The following is a 23,927-nucleotide window of genomic DNA, read 5'->3' on the forward strand; positions in this document are numbered from 1 at the left end:
AAATGAAGGAATATATATTAATTATTTTTATTTTACGTGTAATATTAAAAGATATCATTAATTAGTCGTGTCTAATATGTTAGATAATATAAAAAATCTAAAAGAAACATAAATAACTTGAGATGATAGAAGCAAAATATTTTATTTAAATTCTCGTATTTAATTAATATTTTCAACACTCTTTAGCTAAAGAAAAAGTACGAAGAGTCATTAGAATATTTGTATAATATATACAATGGAGATTTATGGAGTATTAGAAATATAATTATTAGTATCATAACATGATATTAAGTTGAATCCCAAAATCAATTTATTTTTTAAAAAAGGTGTACAAACAGTCCATTGTCTCTCTATCGAGATCTTTAACTAAATTACATATAAAATATATTGTAAATACTAAATAACTAAGATCGCCTAAAATGTTTAAAGAAATAACCAATGATAACGAAACATGCATGCCAAACCAAAAACAGTTATGTTGGTCTCCTTTTCATAGCGTTCCATAGCCAACGACAAAGCAGAAAGAAACTGACAGACATTTTGACATGCTGTATTGCTGTTGGGTATATTTGTATGTGGATGTGGTCCTCCAACAATTGAAGTGAGATTAAATAATCACATTTGCATGACCTTATCCCAAATAGGTAATAATTAGGTAATATAATCTATACTTTATGTCATATGAAGAACTTAAAGTGGATTAACAATTTTACAAAGGATGACTATATGCGCTTGGCGTCATAGTAAAGGACATGTGACCGATATTGGATATAGCTCGTCTACCATCACTTTTGAATTATTCTATTTAGATTTTTGAGGGCCACAACACTTTACATATACTCCCTCTATTTAATCTAGACATGCCTATCATTTTCTCCTCTCTCTTTTTTCTTTCTCCCCAATTCATTGGTTTCCTTCATTTTCTATAATTTTCTTTTGACACGAGTCAAAGTTCAGCCACTATGTTTACGTTGGCTAAATAATTTGATTATAGGTTTAAATTTGGTGTTTTAGTTGAAAATTAGTGCAGTATGTATTTATAAATTGGTGAGGTGTCAAAAGACATTTTTAATATGTGGAGAGACATATTATATGTAGTACGTTGATGGGTGTGAATAACACATGAGGAAGTCTGGTTGCACGAGACTCCAACACCTGAAGGACATGTTGAATTAGCACAGAAGAGAGGCGTGTTTCATGTGTCGAGGGCTGATTGGTTGGTGATACAACACGGAGGATGTGTTGAGTATTCCGTCTATATAAAGCAAAATTTGGTACCATTTTATTGTGAGAAAGAGTGTTCTTTGAGTATTCTTTGAATGTGTTGTTATGTAATAGAGGGTACCGCAAACTTGATAGTGTATTGTAAATTATATGGAATACTCAGGAGGGAGTGAAGTTTGTGTGTCAGAATCCATTGTCGTTTGTGGTTATATGCACCATGACGAGTTTCGGAACGGTCTCTGTCAAAGTATGGAGAACAATATATTGAAGAGAGTGAAGAGTATATTAATATTGTACCGCAATCCAATTATTGCGTGTTGCTAGGGCTGTGCCACCTGTCACTACAAGCCACCTCACCACGCTCCATGCGTGTTTCCAAGCCACGCCTCTAAAGTCTTGGCACCACGCTCACGACATGTTGAAACTGACACACACAATGCGGCAAAATACCTTCCTTTCCAATATTGAACCAATACACCAACGTAGTTTCCATAAAAAAATAATTTCTTTGTTTACATTCATATATTTGAGTGTAAATTTAATTTTAACTAGTCTTATTTTTTTATGTGGTTACTATTACTCAACGGTTATAATTTATAATTTTAAAATTAAATAAAAAATATTAGTATTTTGATGATTTGTAAATAATTACTATTTACATTGTTGTGCATAATTCGTCTTTATACCAATAATTTCATCGTCATATTTATAATTCAGCTATTACAATTTAATCTGTCTCATATTATAGACAATAATTATCAATTAGAGTTTAAAGAACAACTTAAACAAATAGATATATTCAAATAAAATAAAAAAATAACCTTTTCACACGTTATTTTTAATAGTTTAAAAAAATTAGTCAAACAGACATTAGTACTTCAAACATAATTGTATATAGCTCATGTACGTGTCCACTAATATTTGGATAACTGAAAAAGATATTTAAAAATGTTCATTTCTCTGTAAATAAATCTAACAAGATAAAAAATATAATACATATAAAAATTTAATACTCACTTAAATCACTTTTATTTTTTTCTTTAAATTATTATAACTTAAAAATTGAAATATTTTTTGCAAATATTCACTCTATTTAATATTTTTTAGAATTCAGTGTATATTTTATTTATAAAAAAAAGACATGACAATGCCCCACCTTCTACAACGAATTATATCTTAGACGAATTTCTTAACGGCAAAAACATTTTTAATATACAAATAACGATCTATGCTATTTTAGATATTGCAGTGTAAAAACTAATCTTTAGTGGCCACCATAAAAAATTTCCATGTTGTGCATTTGTTTAAGAGTAGTTATATTCAAATATATATGCACATCCTACATAGAATTTTATTGTAATATTTATTAGAAAAGAAACAAATTCGGAAAATTTCGGAAAAGCTTTATATTCATGTAAAAATTACATGGATGGTATCTAAGTACCTTCTATTCTATGCGTTTTTTCTCATCCACACACTCGTTTGTTTTACACGTGCCTCATATAACATATAAATGTAATCCTTATTTTGCGTGATCAACCTTTTTTAAAGTACTCCTTTCCATATAACGTAAACCTTTTTCGCGTTCTTCTTCTTCTTCCTGTTCTTCTTCTTCTTCAACTTAATTAAATTCGTTGTTCTCCTCTATTCGCATTTTTCTTTTCTGCATTATGAATTTGGATTGATTTCAACATAATTAGCTTCGTCGTTCATCTTCTTCTTCGTTTTCTTCTTCGATCTGCACTTCTGAATTAAAGCAATGAATGAATCAACTTTAAATTAGTTGAATGAGTGCGATTTGGATAATTCTTCCGAAACACATCAATTTGATGAGGTTTGGATTATTGAATTTTGAATCGAATTCAATAGAATGAAATTGCTAATTTTATTTGAAGTAAATTGAATGGACTGAGGTGATCTGTATCTGAATTGAATTGATAATATGTAAATGTGAGTAACTTTTTGGTTCGGTAATTACTAAAGAGTTGATTCACCACGTGCATGTGTTTGGTTCAGTATGCAAAAAGGAGTCTAAAAATAATTAGACGAATATAGTGTTTAGAGTTTAAGGTTCAGGGTTCAAGGTTCAGGGTTTAGGGTTTAGGATTTAGGGGTTTAGGGGTTCAGGGTTTAGGGGTTTAGGGGTTCAGGGTTTAGGATTTAGTGTTTATAGTTTCAGGGTTCAGTGTTCAGGGTTCTAGGTTTAGTGTTTAGGGTTTAGGGTTTAATGATTCAGGTTCAGGGTTTAGAGTTTAGGGTTTAGGGTTCAGGGTTTAGGAGTTCATTGTGTTTCTAACTTTCGGTTCGCCTAGTGTATTAATTTCGGTTTACCGTGTTCAGGGTTCAGGGTTCAGGGTTTAGGGTTTAAGGGTTCAGGGTTTAGGGTTTTATGGGTTAAGGTTTTAGGGCTTTAGGGGTTCAGAGTTCAGGGTTTAGGGTTCAGGGTTCAGGATTTTAAGGGCTTAGGGGTTTAGGGTTTAGGGTTTAGGGTTTTAGAGTTTTAGTATTTTAGGGGTTTAGGGATTCAAGGTTCAGTGTTCAGGGTTCTGGTTTTAGTGTTTAGGGTTTAGGGTTCAGGGTTTATGGGTTCAGTGTGTTTCCAACTTTTGGTTCGTCCAGTGTATTAATTTCGGTTCACTGTGTTCTTTTGGAGTTCCTAATGTATTGGTAAATACAGTGATTACAATCACTGAGAACCTGGGATAAAACAGCAGTTAGACAATTCTAACAGATATATAAATTAACATCTCAGATGAGTAATCCATCTTGAATCAAATATAAATATTAACATTAACAGTTAGATTAATATTCACATATATACATTTGAAGTAAGCATGTTTTGCTTTTTAAACAAGTTAAACAAAATATTGTTAATTACAAACAGCCAATCATAGTATATGCTATTTACTATCTAAATTCTGAGATGTGAATTTACAATAAGGGCTGGAGAGGACAGTGAATTTACTATCATAGTATATTTTTCTTTGATGATTAAATGCTTATGACGTTTTATTCAGCACATGAATGATGTTCGGTTCAGTGGAGTTGGCATTTCGGTTAATTTCTGTTTTGCACAATTTAAAACTCTTCCTACTCACCTTCTACTACTTCTTCACAAGGGAGAGAAAAAGGAAAAGACAAAAAAAAATACAGCAGTAATAACAACAAAATAGTGAATATAAGGAGAAAACACGTGAAGAAGAAGGAACGCGAAAAAGAAGGAGGAGAATGAGAAGGAGGAGGAGGAAGGCGAATCTCTGTTGCTATTTTTGTTCGTTTCTGGTTGTTCAATTCCTTGCTAAATCTTCTCGCGATTCTTCTCCAGTAGTGATTTTCGCAAAGAACGTGATTGAAGTTTGAGTTATTTTGAGAGAGATTCGAAGAGAAGGAGCAGTTTCATATTGAGGAAGAAGTAACGTTTTTTCATAATGAACGTGAAATAACGAAGAATTTTTGAGTGCATGTTTTCACTCGTCATTAATGTGCGTGGCTCTATTTGAAATTGGGTCAACTTGGTTACATGGATGTGTAGCGCGTCCGAAAAAATATATAATTTTTTTAATTTTTATATTCTTTTATTCTATACGAGAGTATCTTCCTTTGTTTATATTAAAGAAAAAAAGAATACATATATATTTTGAAAAATATTGTCCATCTCATTAAATTATTTACAATATCGCTGTGATGTAGGTGATGATTTAAATCAAAGCTTTAATAATGATATTATTTAATTTGTCCCACAATATAGTGATCATTTGTAAAACAATATCCTAAAATAAATAAATAAATAATAATAATAAATAAACATATAAAATTATTTAATTTTTTTTTCAAAAAAAACAGTATTAGTATTGTATTAGGGTTTTATCAAAAGAATTACATGATCAACAATTTTATGTCAACTTAATTACATAGAACGATAAAGTAAGTATATAATTATAAAATATTTTTTTTTACATGTAAATGAAGTGAATAAATAATAAAGCAATAATGGAGGGAACCACACCCCATCATTAATCAATTCAGCTCAATTGAAACAAGTAAGAACACGACGATGCAAAGTAAGCAAGCTAAGCAATGGATCCTTTTACTCTTTTTCTTTGATTTGATTTAACAAGAAACCATTCATGCTCATGCATAATGACTCAGCTCTGGAGCGGATTTAATGCTTGTTCTTTTCCTCTTAGTCTCCTACATTCATCAAAATTAGAGTTAGAGGTTTCATAATCCATGTATATACGATTTCATCAATCATAATGTTATATCAATAATTGATAAGATACGGTTAATTTTTTTATATAAAAAAATATTGATATTTTTGTTAAAAATATGATTATTTTGTGTAATTACAGGTGGGTAGATTTTACAGATAAAAAGTTAACACGTAAGGTGTGTGTTGGATATATGTTAACACCTTGACGTAGGGTGTGTGTTGGATATATGTTAATACCTTGACAACATGCAAAGTGCGTGTTGAACACGTGTCATCATCCTGACAATACACAAGATACATGTTGAACACTTTTTTTTATATATCCATAATATTGTAATACACTTTAAATATCAATTTTTAATTAAAACACTATCTTCATCTCTATATTAAAAATAATTTTTATAAGATACACCTTTTTTTTTTTCAATAAATGAGAATGACTATTTTTTTTTTGGTTTGATAATGAACACATTAAGTAGCCATATAATAATTATGCGATTTAAATTTTAAATAAAAACTTAATAAATACCCATATAATTCTGTATAAGCTACTTAACATATTTTTTCCTTCTACCAAAAGAACCAAAGAAAAAAAAATCATGATGTGGTGAGTTGGCTTCATGATTGCATATCTATTATTCTTGGAGAGTGAATTTTGTGAATTGTCTGTGTTGTCAGTGAGATAATTCGTTTTCTTTAACTCTCTGTTGTGTATGTCCTTGCATATATGTTGTGTCATGAATACAACAGTCAGAAGACTCTCAATAAGTACTCATTCCAAAGAGCCCTGACACTATAGCACTGAACATGTCTGCGTAAATTTGTATCTATTTATGAGCATTTTATATTCCAATTATAAATAATCTTAGTCTTGATGATGATGGAATTAACTTCTAAGTTAGGATCAATAATTGAAGTGAAATTGAGTAAATACTACAAAAAATTCGTAGAACGACGGATTTATTAAAAAAATTCATCGGTAATATATTTATTATTGGAATAAATTAACGGTATAAAAATTTTATCGATAATAATTTATTAATAAATTATTTTATCTATCATTAATTATTATAAAAAATTTCACTAATAATTTTTATCAGATTTTTTTAGTAAAGCTGATGGTAATATATTATTAATTAATAATTATTGGGGAATTTTACCGATAATAAATTTGACGGTAAACTTAAATTTCAAATTTTTTTAAAAAAATTTGTTTAAAAAATAATATATAATTTTTAAATATTTAAAATTCAATAATTTCTAAACTAATAAATAAAAAAATACAACACTAATTAATTTAAAAAATAATAAATTCAGATAATAATAAATTTAGAAAATTAACAACAATAAACAATAAGTCAATAATTAACTCAAAAAATAAACAAGTTAATATTAACTAGGACGATTAACAATAATTAAGTAATTAACTCAGAAAATTAAACAATTAATTTAGATAATAATAAACTTAGAAAATTAACAACAATAAATACTAAGTTAATAATTAACTCAAAAATTAAATAAATTAAGATTAATTCTAACCATTAACAACAATAAACTAATTAACTCAAAAATTAAATAACTCATATAATAATAAACCTAGAAAATTAACAACAATAAACAGTAAATCAATAATTAATTCAGAAAATAATGAACTCAAACAACACTAGAGAACAAAAATCAGAACAATGCAGTTGGGAATCTTACACTTGTAAATTCAAACAACAATCAACTAATCAGAACACACTACTACATACTTAACTTTTACTAACATTTAAAAAATGTTACTAAATCATATTAAAATGTTACCTATGTATATTAGTAATATTTTAACAAATGTTAAATATACCCTATGTTACTAAAGAGTTTTACTAACATTTTTTTAAAGATTTAATAACATTTAGTAAAAATGTTACAAAAGATATTCTATAGTAATATTTTGAAAAATGTTACAATAGACATTTCTTGATAACACTTAGAGAAATGTTACAATAGATATTTTTTGTAACACTTAAAAAAATGTTACCATAAATATTTTTTGTAACATTTAGAAAAATGTTACCGTAGATATTTTTTGTAACACTTAGGAAAATATTATTGTAGATATTTTTTGTAATACTTAAAAAATGTTACCATAAATATTTTTTTATAACATTTAAAAAAATGTTACCATAGATATTTTTTGTAACACTTAAAAAAATATTACCATAAATATTTCTTTTAACACTTATAAAATGTTACAATAGATCTTTAGTAATATTTTTTTAGTTCTATTATACTCTTTTTTATTTTATATTATACACAATATAAATATACTAAAATTAATTACTACAACATGAAATATTTCATTAAATATACAAATTCACAAAATGAAATTTTTATAGCCTTTTTAATCAATAATCATTGTACAAGTTTATCTCTTTCATTAAATTCACAAAAATCACAAATTCATCTCAATATTACAAGCACACCACTTTCTTCTTTTTTGATCTTTTCTTATGCTGGTCATGCTTCATTTTCTCCAATTTCAAGTCAAGAACTTCTTGAGTAAGAGAAGAACAAAAAACCTGCAAAAAAATAACTATTTTAAGGCACCAATACCAATATTTCTACAATAAATCTCAATATGATTATTATAAAGCATAAATTATAAATGCTATTTTAAATTCTTCGATTTTAGGTATAAATATACCTGCTTCTTTTTAGGTGAAAGAATCACATTCTTCTCCCTTGTTTGAGATAATGACTTAGTATGAGATTTAAAAACATCTTCTGTTATAGTAGATGATTTACTTGGAACCTAAAATATAAGAAAAATAAAATATTATTAGACCATCCATAATATTACTAAACCACCCATAATAAGAAAGGGAAAGAAAAAATAAAGGGGCACTCAAAAGTGCATGCAGACTCTGTTTGTTTTATGGCTTTATTTTTTTAATATTCAATTCACATATTAATTTGTTAAGAAATTTTATCGTTATAATTATTGGTTATTAAATAAAATAGAAAATAATAATATTGATTCAAATTGCATGTGTTTGTAAAGTGAAGATAAAAAATAAAGAAATTAAAAACAAGAGATATATTAATTTGTAGATTAGTCTATACACGCTAAAATTGGTTCATTGTAGATTAAATGATTGAATACATTTAACACTATGAAAAGTAAATTTTATAAATTATTATTAAGAAAAAATGCAAAGAATGATATAAATACCTCTTTTTCAGCAGTAAAAACTTCATGATTTGCTGTTGCAGTAGCTTCTACTTCCTTCGTATTTAAAGTAGTTGACAGAAAAAAGAGATTTGGAATTTCTACTCCTGGGAGATTTTTCTGTAGTTGATTCAAAAATACATTAAATCCACACAACATCTGTGACTTCATGTCCTCCACTCTTTCTTGAAGTTTTATTTCCATCTCCTCTTGCATCTTTTGTTGTATATTCTGAATTTCTGTTTGAGCATTCTCTTTAACTTCTTTAATTAACCTCTCCGTCTCAACTTGAGATCTAGATCCCCACAAATCTGAAGCTACAACACCTCTACCATAAGTACGGACACGACCGGGTTGATCTTTTCCTAATACTTGGGAAAGTATATCATCTTGATTTGTGCTTTCTAATTTTTCAGGATGTGAAACTATGGCATCCTCAAGCTCAGACTACAATCCAAAATTCAAACTACATTAATCTATGACAAAAAAAATCTATATCACAAAAAATATATATTAAAAGAAATACATATCTTACAAAAATTTTGCTTGTTCCCTCACTCATTGGTTTTCCATCTCTTGACTTGTGTGTTAAAAAGAACATGTTCACCCGAGATGGTTCTCTTCTATCAGGATTTTTCATTGCCTATTAAGAAAAAGCACAATCAACTAAAAAAATAAATACAAATAAGACAAGTGTGAACAGATTAATTCTACCTCCTCTTCACGTATTTCAGCAAATATTTTTTATCCTGTTGTATGCTGACTTGTATTCTTTGCTCTACTAGCTTTATTCTTCTTGCTTTGTTCCTTTAAAATCATAAAAATATAATTGAATAATTAAGCCTAAAAATACACAAACAAGCAAAATTAGATAGTATAACTAATTATAATGTCATGAAAATTACATGCTAAGAATTAATATACCTTAATCATATCTAGGCTCCAAAATTGAACAAGAATCTTCCAATGTTCAAGTGGAACAGTACGAGGACAATTCTTTATATTGTAAACTAGTGGCATGTTTTTTTTAAAATATTGATTTTTTAACCGACTTTTATATGTCCTCCAAGATGAATCTAAGGTTTTGAAAACCCACCCTTTAGCTCTTTCTCCAATGTCAAACTTTCCCTGCACCATGATGTAGTAATACTTAGTTTTTAAGATCAATAAAGAAAAAAAAACACCTAAGTTAAAAGAGGTAAAAGTGTAATACAATGGTAGCTTCCCACAAATCTTCCCAATTATCTTTAAGTCCATGCCAACTTGTGTATGTCAATGGAGCAAGATGTGCATTTCTAACCAAAGTTCCTAAATGACTGCTTAACTTGGCTCGATTGCAACTAATTGGTTGACCATACTTATTTAATCTTATTGGCAGCCGATCCTCATAGCTTAAACCATGAGTTTTAAGGCACTTTGTCGGACCCCTTTTTCTTTTGGTTGCTGGTCCTGTTATGGAAATAAAGAAATAAAAGATAATAATGTAAAAAATAATATACATTGATTATAAGTATTAAACTAAACATAAAACATAATTACTTACTATCATCATCATTAGTTTGGGGTGATGCTAAAACTGGTCCTGTTATCAAGTATTAAAAGCAAAAGTCATTTAAAAGGAAATAGATTAACTGTGACAAAATTCAAAAATTTATCTCAATTTCCTAACTTTTTTGTTTGTGTTTTTTTCTTTTTAAAAAAAGAATTGGGCAATAGTATTAAAGTATTATCAAATTCAAGAATAAAATACACACACAAGCAGGAAATTAAAAATAGTATTATTTTATTTCTTTCAAATCACATGAAATAAAGGCACACTTACTATCATCATTAGCATATGGTACTAAAGGTGTTTGAGAAGGGCTTGATGCAGTATCCTCTAGCTCACCAATGATATTAACCATAGAACCACCTTTCAATCCTCTACTTTTCTTCATCGTTGATATTAATCGGGATTGACGAGGACCTAATCCAATTTGCTCTTCTTGTTCATAGATAATATCTCTCATTGAGATGCTTGACCTTAAAGTTTTCTCTTTCTTGTTTCCCATAACACTATAACAATTATAGAAAGTGCGTAAGATAAATCTGCATAAATTTAGTGAACACAAATTATTATCCATACACCAACTAACGAAGGCAGCCATAAATGGACAATTAAAAGCAAACACAGCCATAATTAAACAATTAAATAAGAAAATACCAGAAGAACAAGAACTAAATCACAGCAAAAATAAGAACTAAAATCAAGAACAAAGACCTATAATAACAGCAAAAGAGCAAGAACAAGAACTAAAAAAATTAAAAAAATCACAGCAAGACCAAGAACTGAACAACAAATAATCAACCAAGGTAGCCATTATAAACCAACAACATAAATTAAGTGAAAGAAAATTATTCTCCAAACACCAACTAACTAAGGCAGCCAAAATTGAACAATTAACAGCAAACACAGCCATGATTGAACAATTAAATAAGAAAAGCAAGAACAAGAAATCAAACCAGTAAATCATAGAAAACACAGCACGACTAAAAATTAAACAACAAGAAAAATAACTTAAATCTAAACTAAACTGAAAAATCTCATATGCTTTACATTAACATAGAACGGCTATATTGAGATTCATTCAAGCCAGCAATCAATCTGCATGTGAGACCATAAGAGTTGGTGGATTTCCTTGTTGGTAGGTATTAATAATGAGAATAAGTTACCTTCCAAAAGGGGATTTGATAAAAAGTAGACATTTTATTTCAAAAATAAAAAAGGGCAAGGAAATGAAAACTTTTAATTTGAACTGAATACTGACTAATGACTAAACTCTCACTAAGGTAACTCTTAAACAGAAGGGTTTCAAATTTTTCATAAGTCATTGATATAAATTGTAAACCTGATATGAAAAACAAAGGTGTTAAATAATAGAAAATATAAATACAGCAAAGTGTAAGGTATAAGCAATATCCAATTACAAACTCCACACTCAAAAGTATCACTACATGGCATTGATATCATCGCTAACAAAACTAATTACAAGCCATAATATTGTGTATTTGCATACCATGAAATTTAATTTCGGCATGTTTAACTTATATTTATAATATATATGTTAACCTCTTAAATTTATTTAATGAAATGTATATATAGAAAGTAAGTAATTATAAGATATGATTTAAGCATAAAGTAAAAGTGATTAGACATTTTAAGTTTTCGTAGTTATTTTGTTCCACTTGGTTTAAGCTATGTATCCTTTGGAGATTGACAAGGGTCATTTAAACATTATATTTATATAACAATATAATTAATTCAATTCACTACATATTTGGCTCAATGGTCCCCCGAATAAGCTGCGCCATTTTGACCTTTCTTCTATTTTGGTTCCTTTCGATTGGTTAATTATATTAATGCATTTAAATATAATAAACTTTTTCTGTAGTGGGAGAGAATATAATATTGTTCATGAATATTAGGTCAGAGATATTTGAATGATCCTAGTCAGTAATTAAAATATACATTAGATTCTGAAATCTGAATGAACCACTTTAAATACAAAATAAAATAAAATATGGAACAAAAAAAAGCATGCACCGTGGAATTAAGTGGAAGATACTAGTTTGGATTGACTTTATTATATATATGATTTACCAATGAAGTAGTATGTGTGATCATGTGTACTCAAGTAAAAGATATAGAGTTCAGGAATTCATGTTGAAAGATGTGTATGTCAAACAAAACTGCCATCATGAAAATTTTCTGCTCTGCTGTGAGACAAAACAGAACAGAAGCAACACAAGAAACATGATCAAAATGTGATGATATATAGCAATCTTGCCTTTCTATTAGTTAGCCAGCGTTTGAAGAGCTCCTCGCTGTCGATGCGAAAGCTTTGAGAAACACTCTTGAATCCCTTTAAGCAATTAAAGAAAAAAAGCAAGTGAATAAAGACTATAAGCAATCACTATAAGCAATTAAACTTCACTTAATTTCTATAGACTAATCAAATAACTAATGCCTAATTATTCAATTATCATGAATGAATGTTCTTCTACATTCTCCTAGTATCCTATTTTTAAGAAATTGCTTTACAATTCAACTCTGAATCTAATATTTTTATGCAGAGAAGAAAAAAAAGAAGGAATGACAAGAGATATTAGTGATCAAAGCACACCTCAATATCTTAGTTCAAGCAGTTCTAGCCCTGCTTTAACATCTTCAATCATAGGATAATTCAAATGCCAAAACATATATAATACTAACACTTCATAAAATACATAAAAGCAATCGAAAAGACAAAATATGCTAACACTTCATAATATCCTCATAAGTCTCAATGAAAACAATACATGTATGTTATGATTCAGACATTAAATCAAACATGTATTGGGCAGCTACATCTAACCAACCTATGCTGCACCAAATCGAAATGTATAGAGCAAAACATAGCAATATTGGATATAAACCAGTATTATCAAAGGCAATGAAAAACTAACTGCAATATGAACTGACAATCAATGTACAGAGAAATAGCTTATCCCTCATTCCCAAAGACGCACTTATCAGTTATCAAAAACATTCTTCTGATGTTTCTTGCTTTATCAATAAGTAGCACAAAATAACAAAGAACATTGAAAGCTTCTCATAGACAAAAATGTGGTGCTAGCATCAGGTGAAAAATAGATAGATAATACAAAGTGAGACTTACAGCAGCATCAAAACTCTAAACAGCTGTGAGAGGAAAATATCGACCCCCCTTCAATTGTTTCTAAAACGCCGCACAAAAGTTTAGTAAGTATAAATTGCCAAGTATAAACATAATTTGAATTGAAGGAGCAATTAAACTCATTTATACCTAAATTCAAAACCTAAATTCAAATAAACAACTTAATTGGTGAGAAATTACATATGCATGATTCAAATCTGGATCAAAATCAGTAAGAGAAGAAAGAATCCGAAAAGAGATTTTTCTTCTCATCTATTAGACTCACCTCAAAACAGAGAATAACAAATCCAACCCTAGAATTTGTTGAAACAAGAGAGAGATTCAAAGAGCGGAGGAGCACATGTGAGGTTGAGAGCGAGAGTGCGAAGGAGAACGAGATTCGGAGTGAGATTGAGAGCTATGACTGGTTCCCGATCTTTCTTCTGTTTCGTTAGGCTAGGTCTCCGTCCAAAGTGTTATAGGAATAGGTAACATTTTTTAAGATTTTAAATTTTTTTTATATATTTACTAACATTTCTAATAAAATGTTACTTTATAATATAATTTTATAATAATTACTAACACTTTAACAAATATTAAGCAATAAATGTTATCAAATCTTCAAAATGTAGTAGTGACAATGCAGATTTTAAACACGGAATCGTTAAAATAGAATTAAAAGATCCTAAATCAAAACTGAATAAAAAAATCCTAAATCTAAACTAACATACGAACTAAATCTGAAAAATAGTTAAATCTCTAATACAAAAACCTTAATTGCAAATTTTTTAATATATAACAAATTAAAATTAGATAAATTAGAATTTAGAATTTAATTACCCAAAACTAATTAGTGAGTTAATTACTTGGAGACAGTGACGACACAGAGAACTTTTCTGCCGTAGTGGCAGCATGAACAATGAAGTGGCGGCAACAATGACCAACCGGCAGGGTTGTATTAGGATTTTTTTAAATAAATTGAAAAAAATAACAGGAAAAAAGAGGAGGACAATATACCTGGAGGGAGGAAGGAGGCAGGTCCGGCGATATAAGGAGCAGCAATGGCAGTAGTGGCTGGAGCGATGAAAACAGCAGCGATAGAGCGACCAATTCAACGCCACGCAATCTTTGAACTAGGGGTGTAAATTACTGAACCAAACCGAAATTTACCGCAAAATCGAACCGAAATTTACAACAACCGATAAAAACCGAAAAAAATCGGTTTTTTTAATTTTTTTAAGTTAACCGATCGGTTCGGTTCGGTTTTCGGTTAGCTCGGCAGAAACCGAATCGAACCGCAGAAGTGGTTTAGTAATACATTGAAATAGAAATTTTAGACTTAACAAATGTGTTTGTTTTATGTTTAGTTGTTGGAATGAGTTGAAATTGTGTTGAAATTGAATGTAATGTAATATTATTTCAGTTTATTAATTGTTTTGAACATCATTTTACTAAGATTAATTTTCTATTAGTTAGGATTTAAAAACCGAAAAAACTGACCGAATCAAATCGCTTTTGGTTCGGTTCGGTTCGGTTCGATTATTGCACAGACAGCAAACCAATTGGTTGGTATTATGTAAAAACCGAACAGATCGGTTCGGTTGGTTTTTGGTCTAAAACCGAACCAAACCGAACCGATAACACCCCTACTTTGAACGCTGTTGGTGGTGGTCAATGCTAGTGGAGGGGTGTCAGAGGTGGTTTGTGGGGAGAGAGAGAGAGAGAGAGAGAGAGAGAGAGAGAGAGAGAGAGAGAGAGAGAGAGAGAGAGAGAGAGAGAGAGAGAGCAAAACGCATTTATCAACAGATTACCGTCGTATTTATCGACAGATAAATCTGACGGTAATGCTTTGCGAATGACCAAAACGCAGCGTTGCACTAATTCAGATTAAAATATGCCAACAAATCTGATGGTAATGATCGCACTAATTTTTTCCTCCAATTATTACCGAAAAAATTACCAAGTAGTTTTGATGGTCTTTTACTCCTAATTTTCATCGGAGAATGGTTTAGGTAGAAGAATAACTTAAAGAATCACAATTCTCAAATTGTCAATATTGTCTGCAATTACAGCCACTACAAGGGTTTACAATTATTTTTTAATGTTTAAATTTAAATTTTTGATTTATAATTTTGGATGTGTTTCAAAAATATTTTCTGTATAACTTAATAATTTTAAATGTGTTATAATTGAAAACAAATTACGGCCATTGCAACGATTATAATAAACTCTAAAATTGTTTTATATATCACAAAGTTGAGGAATTAACGTTGAATATCTAATTGATTTTTGTATCTTTCACTGCAGAGGAATAACACTCTTCTATATAAATTTTTGTGAAGAACGTGAGAGAGAAAGAAAGACAAGAACGTATGAGAGAAAGGAGAGAGAGGAACTTACAAAGAGAATGAAAAAATAATACAACAACAACAACAACAAAGCCTTGTCCCACTAGGTGGGGTTGGCAACATGAATCAAACGACGCCATTGTGCTCTGTCATGTATCATGTCTACAGAGAGACTGTTTACATGTAGATCTCGTTTGACCACCTCATGGATGGTCTTCTTAGGTCTTTCTCTGCCTTTCGCCCCTTGTCCATCTTCCATCTCATCCACCCTCCTGACTGGGTGTTCTATTGGTTTTCTTCTCACATGTTCAAATCACCTGAGACGCGATTCAACAATCTTTTCCACAATGGGTGCTACTCCAACTCTATCCCTTATATCTTTGTTCCTTATTTTATCCAATTGCGTATGACCACTCATCCATCTCAACATCTTCATCTCTGCCACACTCAGCTTATGTTCGTGCTCCCCTTTTGACCGCCCAACAATTCGTACCATAAAGCATAGCCGGTCTTATAGCAGTTAGAATTTACCTTTAAGTTTTAAAGGCACCTTTTTGTCGCATATAAAACCAGATGCACTCTTCCATTTTGACCAACCTGCTTGGATCCTATGATTTACATCACGTTCAATCTCTCTATTATCCTGTATGATGCACCCAAGATACTTATAACTTTTAACTTTTCATAGGATGTTTTCTCTAATCTTCACCTCTATATTAGGGTTTTCCCTTCTCATACTGAATTTACATTTCATATATTCCGTCTTACTACGACTTATGCGCAGACCATACACTTCTAAAGTTTCTCTCCATAAGTAAAACTTCTTATTTAGGTCTTTCCTTTACTCTCCCATAAAGACGGTATCATTGGCAAAAAGCATGCACCATGACACAGGCTTTTGGATGTGCTCTGTGAGTACTTCCAAGACTAATGTGAAAAGATACGGATTTAAGGATGATCACTAGTGTAATCCCATACCAATAGAAAATTTCTCTGTCACACCACCTTGAGTCTTGATACTAGTTGTGGCTCCATCATACATGTCTTTAATTGCACGAATATATGCGATCCTTACTCTCCTCTTTTCTAAAACCTTTCATAAGACCTCCCTTGGCACCCTATCATACGCTTTTTCCAAATCAATAAACACCATATGTAGATCCCTTTTATTACTACGATACCTTTCCATCATCCTTCTTAATGGGTATATCGCTTCAAAGGTAGATCTGTCTGGCATAAATTCAAATTAGTTCTCTGTTACTTGTGTCTCTTTTCTCAACCTCCATTCTATCACCCTTTTCCATAACTTCATGGTATGACTCATGAGTTTGATCCCTCTAGAGTTTTCGCAACTTTGTATATCCCCCTTATCCTTGTAGATAGGTACCAATGTGCTCTTTCTCTACTCATCAGCCATCTTCTTTGACCTTAAAATCTCATTAAAAAGCGTGGTTAACCAGTTGATGCATTTTTCTCCAAGGCCCTTCTAAACCTCAATCGGGATATTAGCAGGTCCTACTGCCCTGCCATTTTTCATCTGCTTTAGAGCCTCTTTTACCGCGAAGTCTCGAATCCTTCGATAGTAGTCAAAGTTTTGATCTTCTTCTCTTGTGCATAACCGACCAAGGCTTGGAAGAGTCTTCTGTTCCTCATTAAATAACTCGTAGAAGTAGCTCTTCCACCTTTCATTAATCATCTCCTCTTGAGCCAATGCCTCTTCATCCTTATCCTTTATGCACTTAACATAATCCAAATCTCTCGTTCTTCTTTCACAGCTCTTTGCGATTCTATATATACCTTTTTCTCCTTCTTTCGTGCCCAAAGACTGGTAGAGACCCTCATATGCTCTTATTCTTGCTTCACTTATAACCACTTTTGTCTCTTTCTTAGCCGTCTTATATTTTTTCCAGTTATTTGCGTTGCGGGATAAAGACGACTCTTTAAAATAATTATGTTATGAGGTGAGTAGGAAATTAAAAAAATTTTAATATTCAAAATTTAAATTAATTTTAATTACTAATATATTTAATTATAAACTAAAAATATATTTTAATTAAAATTTAATTAAATAATATTATTTAAATTAAAAAATTGATTAAAGACTAAAATTTAAAAGACACATATTTTCCATCATTTGTCCAAACTCCAAAGTCAAAAGAACCATGTTGAAACTTGAAACTTTATTTTTCCTTTTTTTGGTTTTGGTATTAAAGAAATGTTAATTACGGAACCTATTGGGCTTTACTACCAAACTGAACCCAATCCAAGAAAGTTTAATTAGAGCGGTTCGGGTCAGGTGAATCGAGACCCAGCAAGAAATAAACCTTCTTTGTTGCCTTCTTCGGCGCCTCATGAAATCGTAGTGACTACCGTAGTGACTACTGGAGTAGTGGCGGCAATCTGAATCCTATGGCGAAAAACAGGAACAAAAAGAAGCGAAACGGTGCCGTTTCCATGGACACTACGGAGACATCGGTTTCCGAAGCTGCTCAAGGTATGTATTACTCTATTCTCCTCCTAATTCCCAATTAATTACAAACTTAATTAATTAATTAATTAATTTTATATTTAGGGTTTATGGTTGGTGTTGCACCAATGGATACATCAGAATCAGGAGATCAAAGCACCTTTTCTGCTGCTACCAACATGTAAGTCGTAATTTAGATTAATTTTCAGTCATCTGCAGTTTTATGTATGGCTTTCGAGTAATCATTGTGAAATTGCTAATTACTTTTGCGTATGTTGCAACACGTTCATTATTAGTGATACTAATTAGAATATGATTACATAATGTATTCAACAAAGTAACAAACTACTGATAATGATGGACCAATATTTTTTTTTGTAACTGCTGATCAGAAGTTTATGTTGAATGTGGTTTTACCAATTATTAAAAGTTATAGCCTGGGGCTGCAACTTCACTGTATGCTTTGACAGTTACCAATTTTCCATGGGCTGTGCTTGCGAATTAGGGTTTTGGAGGGAAATGGAATGAATATATGGAAGGGTTTCGAAAGTAAAAGCCTTTAAGAAAAGAGTCTTCACTTAAGACATTTCGAAACTTCACTTACATGCAGATGTATTCATGCGAAGTTGATAGTTGAGAACTATTAGCTGAAAATTTAGTCAAATATGGCAAATTATCCAACGGATATTAACCGTCAACTTTACATAAAGACAACTAATCACAACTAATCACGATTCATATGCATTTATGATTTATATCTCATATCATGCAGGGCATGTTATTTGCAAAGCTAATGCTCAAGTCTCCTTCATTGTCATTAATTAACCTAAAAATGATGCATAAATTACTTTCTTTCTCTGATAGTTAAGATTTAAGGCTGCTTTTTGTATTCGCTCTTAAGTTATGCGACCTATCATGAAACAGGAGCATGAAGCAGAAGGGAAGGCCTATGAAGAGATCCAAAAATGTCCGGAAGATGAAGGCAAGAGCAAAAGCCATATCCGCTAAAGAGAAATGTGCTGTGAAGATTGCGAAAAATGAAGACAAAAAAGTGAGAGTTCTGTCTGCAAAAACACTCTATGAATGATTTGTTGGACGCCTCCTATCATTAGTTTTGAAAATTTTACTTATTGATCTTGCTAGCATTTAGTATATAGTTTTGTTGTTCATGTATTATTAATTCAAGTGCGTTCTGTTTTCGATCTCCCGTTATATATAAGATAGAGATAGTCTTTCTTTTTGCTGCTACCTTAGACACATATGGAATAACTTTTTTTTTTTTCTTATAAACTAATGTATCAATCTTGAATTTAGGTAATGCATTCCATTTTTAAATTTATTGATCCAAGGAGAAATCCTCTTATTTTATTCTGTGAAGATGAATCCTCATTTGAAGGGATAATTGCTTCAATGTAAATTATGGATTATGTGATTTTTTTTTATTTTATATTTCAATATTTTGGTGGTGTTTTTTGATGATCGTGTTTTGCATAATTCAGAACATATTTTGTCATACTTTAGTGGTCAAAGTCAAAAGAAAAATACAAAGTGAAAGATAATTTGTTTATCCAATGTGACAAAGCGATGAAATATTCCGTCTTAAGGTGTGTTCTACTGGGCAATAAAAACGAGTTGGAATTTTTTGTGACGAAATTATGTGTTTTTATACAAGGAGTTCCTTTATACAATTTTCTGCCCCAACATACTTTTCAACCATATGCTTGGATGGGCTGAAATTGTACATAGATGAGTTTGATAGAATTATATTTACAATTTATTCATGTAAAGTTTTCCCCTATTTTGATCCCTTAATAAAATATTGAGAAGGTTAAATGGTGTAGAAATTTTTATAGATAAATATATTATAGTGTATAAAATTATTAGTAGATTTCATTAAATGCTTGGTTAAGGGATATAGATGTCAGATATGGAAAACACTAGGCCTATGTCTGTGATTAGCTAGTCAAATAGGTTTCAATTTCAACTTAGTATTGTCACATTAGTCATTTACAATATTAGTTTCCAAAGTTTATTGAAATAATCCTACTACGATTACAAAAAAATTAGTCATTAATATTCTATAGTATAGATTATATGTTGAAAAATAAAATATACAATAAAATATATAAAATAACATATAAATATGGATAAATAAAGTTGTCGGAATTAAATATAAACACTAAATCGAAACAATGAGATTCGATTTCTATATGCATGTAAATCGAACCAATTCAGTTTAATTTATAATGATACATGGCCATTTAGGTAAATTGAATCCAATGGGGTCGATTTAGTACGTATTACACTATGTGAGTAAATCGAATGCACTTAATTCGATTTATACATTACTGACGTTTATAAATACGAGTTCAACGTGAAATTTTCACAATAGTGAGATTCACAATGGCTAGTGATGAGAGTTTTGTAGTTCTTGTGCACTATAGAGGGTCCTTTAAGAAAAAAATGCGATCAAGTATTAAGTTTACTAATAAGGACCCGCTGAGTATTTTTCTCAAACTTTCGACAAGTTTTGCTGAGTTTAAGGATACTATACTCCGAAACTAGGTCTGCTTGGCGGCAAACGGGTGGAAAAGTTGTTCTATAGAATCCCCATATCCGTGTTATGCGATGATATGAAGTATGATTCAATTGTTATTGGCAGTGACGAAGACTTGCAAGTTCTGCACTATTGTTGTTGTCAGTTTTTCGAGATGAGGACTCCGAAACTGTTGGCTAAGCTTGTAGATGTGGTATCTAGTTCTGGAGGTTCGAATCGGAATCCTCAATCCTCAAGACATCTAGCTTGCTCTAGTTCTATGCCTGTTGGTGCCTCGTCGGTTGCGCCGGTCATTGCACCTGAGGTAGTTTTAGTTGCTTCTCCTTTCTTTGCATTTAGTCTAAACCGCAGTGATGATGCCGGAGTTGGTGAGACTGGACCGTTGGGGGAGGTAGCATTTGCGACGCCCGGTTCTCCTGCAATGGTCCCAGTCTTCAGAGAGGTTGGAGTACCCGATAGGGTTGAGGATGCACTGCATAATGATGATAATGATGATGATGATGTGGAGCCCGCCACAATAGCGAATGATAGTGACGATGACACACCACGGCCGACTCCAGCTGTGGGTGGGAGAGCATCTAGTTTGGGTACTAATCAGTTCTCCCCGTACTTCTCAACTTTGGACTTGGATGCCATGGCACCTTAGGGGGATCCGGGAGTACCTGTTGGGTTCGGAGCTAAAGAGACACAGACTACAGGAGTTATATCTGAATTTCAAGTTGGTCAATAGTTTCAGGATAAAGAAAATTCGTGTTAAGCGTGAAGACTTATAGCGTTTTCCGTGGGGTTGAGTACAAGGTATTGGAATCCGATAATCGCAAGTACTATGACAAGTACAAGGAGTTTGGCAGCGGGTGCGCATGACTCATTTGGGTTAGCCTCCGCCAGTGTAGAGTTATTTGGGAGGTAAAACTATACAATGGTCCTCACACTTGTCTAGCCACATCGATATCTAGTAATCACATGAAGCTTGATTATCATGTCATATCGGCCTTCATACTGTCCATGATTAGAGTTGATGCTGCCGTCTCGATCAAGGTATTGTAGAATGTCACGAAGGCACACTTTGGGTTTAGACCGACTTACAGGAGGGTTTGGATGGCTAAACAGAAAGTCGTTACCCAGATTTACGGAGATTGGGAGGAGTCATACAATGACTTGCCACGATGGGTATTGGGTGTTCAGATCACGATGCTAGGTAGTGTTGCAGTGTTAAAGACGAGTCCTGTACGGGTTGGTGGGCAGGTGGATGACTCTACAGCTTATTTTCATCGGCTTTTTTGGACATTCCAACCGTGTATTGAGGCATTTTGACATTGCAAGCCGTTGATTAGTATGGACGGTACCCACCTGTATGGGAAATACGACAATACACTGTTGGTCGTGATTGCACAAGACGTAAACTCCAACATCATTCCTATTGCATTTGCACTTGTGGAGAGGAAGAATGTAGAGTCGTGGTCATTCTTTCTATCTCACCTACGACATGTAACCCCTCAGCTAAGTATACTTGTCATATCAGATAGATACAATGGGATAAAGGCTGCATTGAAAGCTCCTGACGGTGGCTAGCTTCCGCCTACTGCATATAGGGCTTTTTGCATCTAACACGTGGGTGCGAATTTTGCACTGAATTTCAAGGGCAAGGATGCATGGAGGTGGTTAGTGAATGTTATTTATGCCAAGGTCGAGGTCGAGTTCCACTACTGGTTTGACATTCTTTGTGCCGAAGATCCTGCTATGTGCGACTGTGCTAATTGGATTGACTATGCACATTAGACTCAGCATCGGGACGAATTCGGAGATTTGGGCACATGACTACGAATATATCTGAGTGTGTGAACTCGATACTAAAGGATGTGAGGAACCATCGAGTCTGTGCGTTAGTGAAGGCCACTTACGGGATATTGGCCGAGCTATTTGTCCAGAAAGACAGAGAGGTCGAGGCACATTTAGAAACAGGGAAGCTGTTTAGTTAGCATCTGATTAGGGCAATTGAGGCAAATCTGAAGGCCTCAAGGTGTTTCACGGTGACTTTGTATGACAGAGACAACTCAGAGTTTACTGTGGCAGAGACCACTCCGACAGGGAGTTTTTCACTGGGCACATATAGAACATAGTTGTCAGAACCGAACCAGTAATCGAACCGATCAGGTCACTGGGTCACTGAGTTACTGGTTCAACTGGTGGATCACTGGTTGAACCGATTAACCCGGTCCCACATAAGTAAAACATATAAAATAGCTAAAAACTTAAAAATTAACAGTTAAAAAACATATCTCCAATAACATTTTAATAAGCATTAAATCTCAAATCCTAAAAATAAGTAATACGAAAATAAACATAAAATTTGTTAGTACTATTACATAAACAACTCAATTTAACACAATGAAAATAACAATTCATGGATTATATCTAAGGAGTAATTTCAAAGTCTGGATGTCTTTCTTCATCTGACAAATCTGGAGCTACATCCGGATTGGTTTCATTTGCATTTTCCACATAATTATTATTAGCTTCATCATCATCTCGATCATCTTCCAGATTCAATTGATCTAGTTTTCAATAATGTTTCATAAATCATAATCAATAATAAGACAAAACATTTGGTTAAAGCATTACAAAATCATCCCTAACAAAAACATACCCAAATCATCTAAAGCTAATTGAAGAGACATATTTGCAAGATCATTCCGTAAAGAATTAACTTCTTCAGGGGTTAAAAATGGTGGTGAATCTTCCATTATCCATTCCAAATGATCCTCAAATGCATCAAGACAAATTGGATCGTAAAACGCTTTCTCATTCGGTTCCTATATTATCAATTAACTTGATTATTCTTATTATGACTAAAAATTTAAAATAATGCCTTCAAGAAAGAATAATAAAAAGTACCTTTGTTGTAGCCTTAAGTTGTAATAAACATAAACAAGATCAATAAGCTTTTGATGCTCTAACCGATTCCTTTTCTTTGAGTGAATGTGTTCAAAAATGCTCCAGTTACGCTCACAACCTGAAGAACTACAACTTTGACTCAAAACACGAATCACTAACTTTTACAAATTTGATGCTCCACATCCATAAGATTCCCACCATTGATCTTAACATAAAAAGGAAATAATATATCACAATCATAAAAGACTAATTTTAATAAAAAAATTTACCAGGCATCACTGTGCTTCGGTCACGTATTGCAGACTGTCTTCCAAA

At 31.8% G+C, this 23,927-nt stretch overlaps 3 protein-coding genes across 8 annotated transcripts; 2 read left to right on the forward strand and 1 right to left on the reverse strand.

Moving 5' to 3' along the window:
- Nucleotides 1-7,795: 7,795 nt before the first annotated feature.
- On the reverse strand, nt 7,796-13,838 carry LOC112707349 (uncharacterized). 6 transcript variants are annotated; one of them, XM_072201718.1, is made up of 12 exons: nt 13,632-13,838; nt 13,349-13,408; nt 12,479-12,553; nt 10,474-10,706; nt 10,195-10,233; nt 9,865-10,100; nt 9,576-9,779; nt 9,366-9,458; nt 9,187-9,294; nt 8,655-9,098; nt 8,127-8,234; nt 7,796-8,001 (listed from the first exon to the last, which is right to left on the reverse strand). In XM_072201718.1, the coding sequence occupies exons 4-8, from the start codon at nt 10,700-10,702 to the stop codon at nt 9,396-9,398; spliced, it is 771 nt and encodes a 256-aa protein (XP_072057819.1). In that variant the 5' UTR covers nt 10,703-10,706; nt 12,479-12,553; nt 13,349-13,408; nt 13,632-13,838; the 3' UTR covers nt 7,796-8,001; nt 8,127-8,234; nt 8,655-9,098; nt 9,187-9,294; nt 9,366-9,395. The 6 variants fall into 6 exon arrangements, with proteins under 6 accessions (XP_072057819.1, XP_072057820.1, XP_072057821.1 ...); XM_072201719.1 differs by having other exon boundaries at nt 10,474-10,739; XM_072201720.1 differs by lacking the exon at nt 13,349-13,408 and having other exon boundaries at nt 13,632-13,759.
- A 4,091-nt stretch (nt 13,839-17,929) lies between these two features.
- LOC112707351 (uncharacterized) lies at nt 17,930-19,495 on the forward strand. The gene is made up of 3 exons (XM_025759047.3): nt 17,930-18,187; nt 18,266-18,341; nt 19,085-19,495. Exons 1-3 carry the CDS (start codon nt 18,103-18,105, stop codon nt 19,245-19,247), a joined length of 324 nt encoding a protein of 107 aa, XP_025614832.1. The 5' UTR covers nt 17,930-18,102; the 3' UTR covers nt 19,248-19,495.
- Nucleotides 19,496-21,815: 2,320 nt separating this feature from the next.
- Nucleotides 21,816-22,289, forward strand: LOC140174729 (uncharacterized). The gene is made up of 2 exons (XM_072200233.1): nt 21,816-21,950; nt 22,041-22,289. The coding sequence occupies exons 1-2, from the start codon at nt 21,816-21,818 to the stop codon at nt 22,287-22,289; spliced, it is 384 nt and encodes a 127-aa protein (XP_072056334.1).
- The last annotated feature ends 1,638 nt before the right edge of the window (nt 22,290-23,927 follow it).

The sequence above is a fragment of the Arachis hypogaea genome, chromosome 8, assembly GCF_003086295.3.
Source record: "Arachis hypogaea cultivar Tifrunner chromosome 8, arahy.Tifrunner.gnm2.J5K5, whole genome shotgun sequence".
Lineage (NCBI taxonomy): Eukaryota > Viridiplantae > Streptophyta > Magnoliopsida > Fabales > Fabaceae > Arachis > Arachis hypogaea.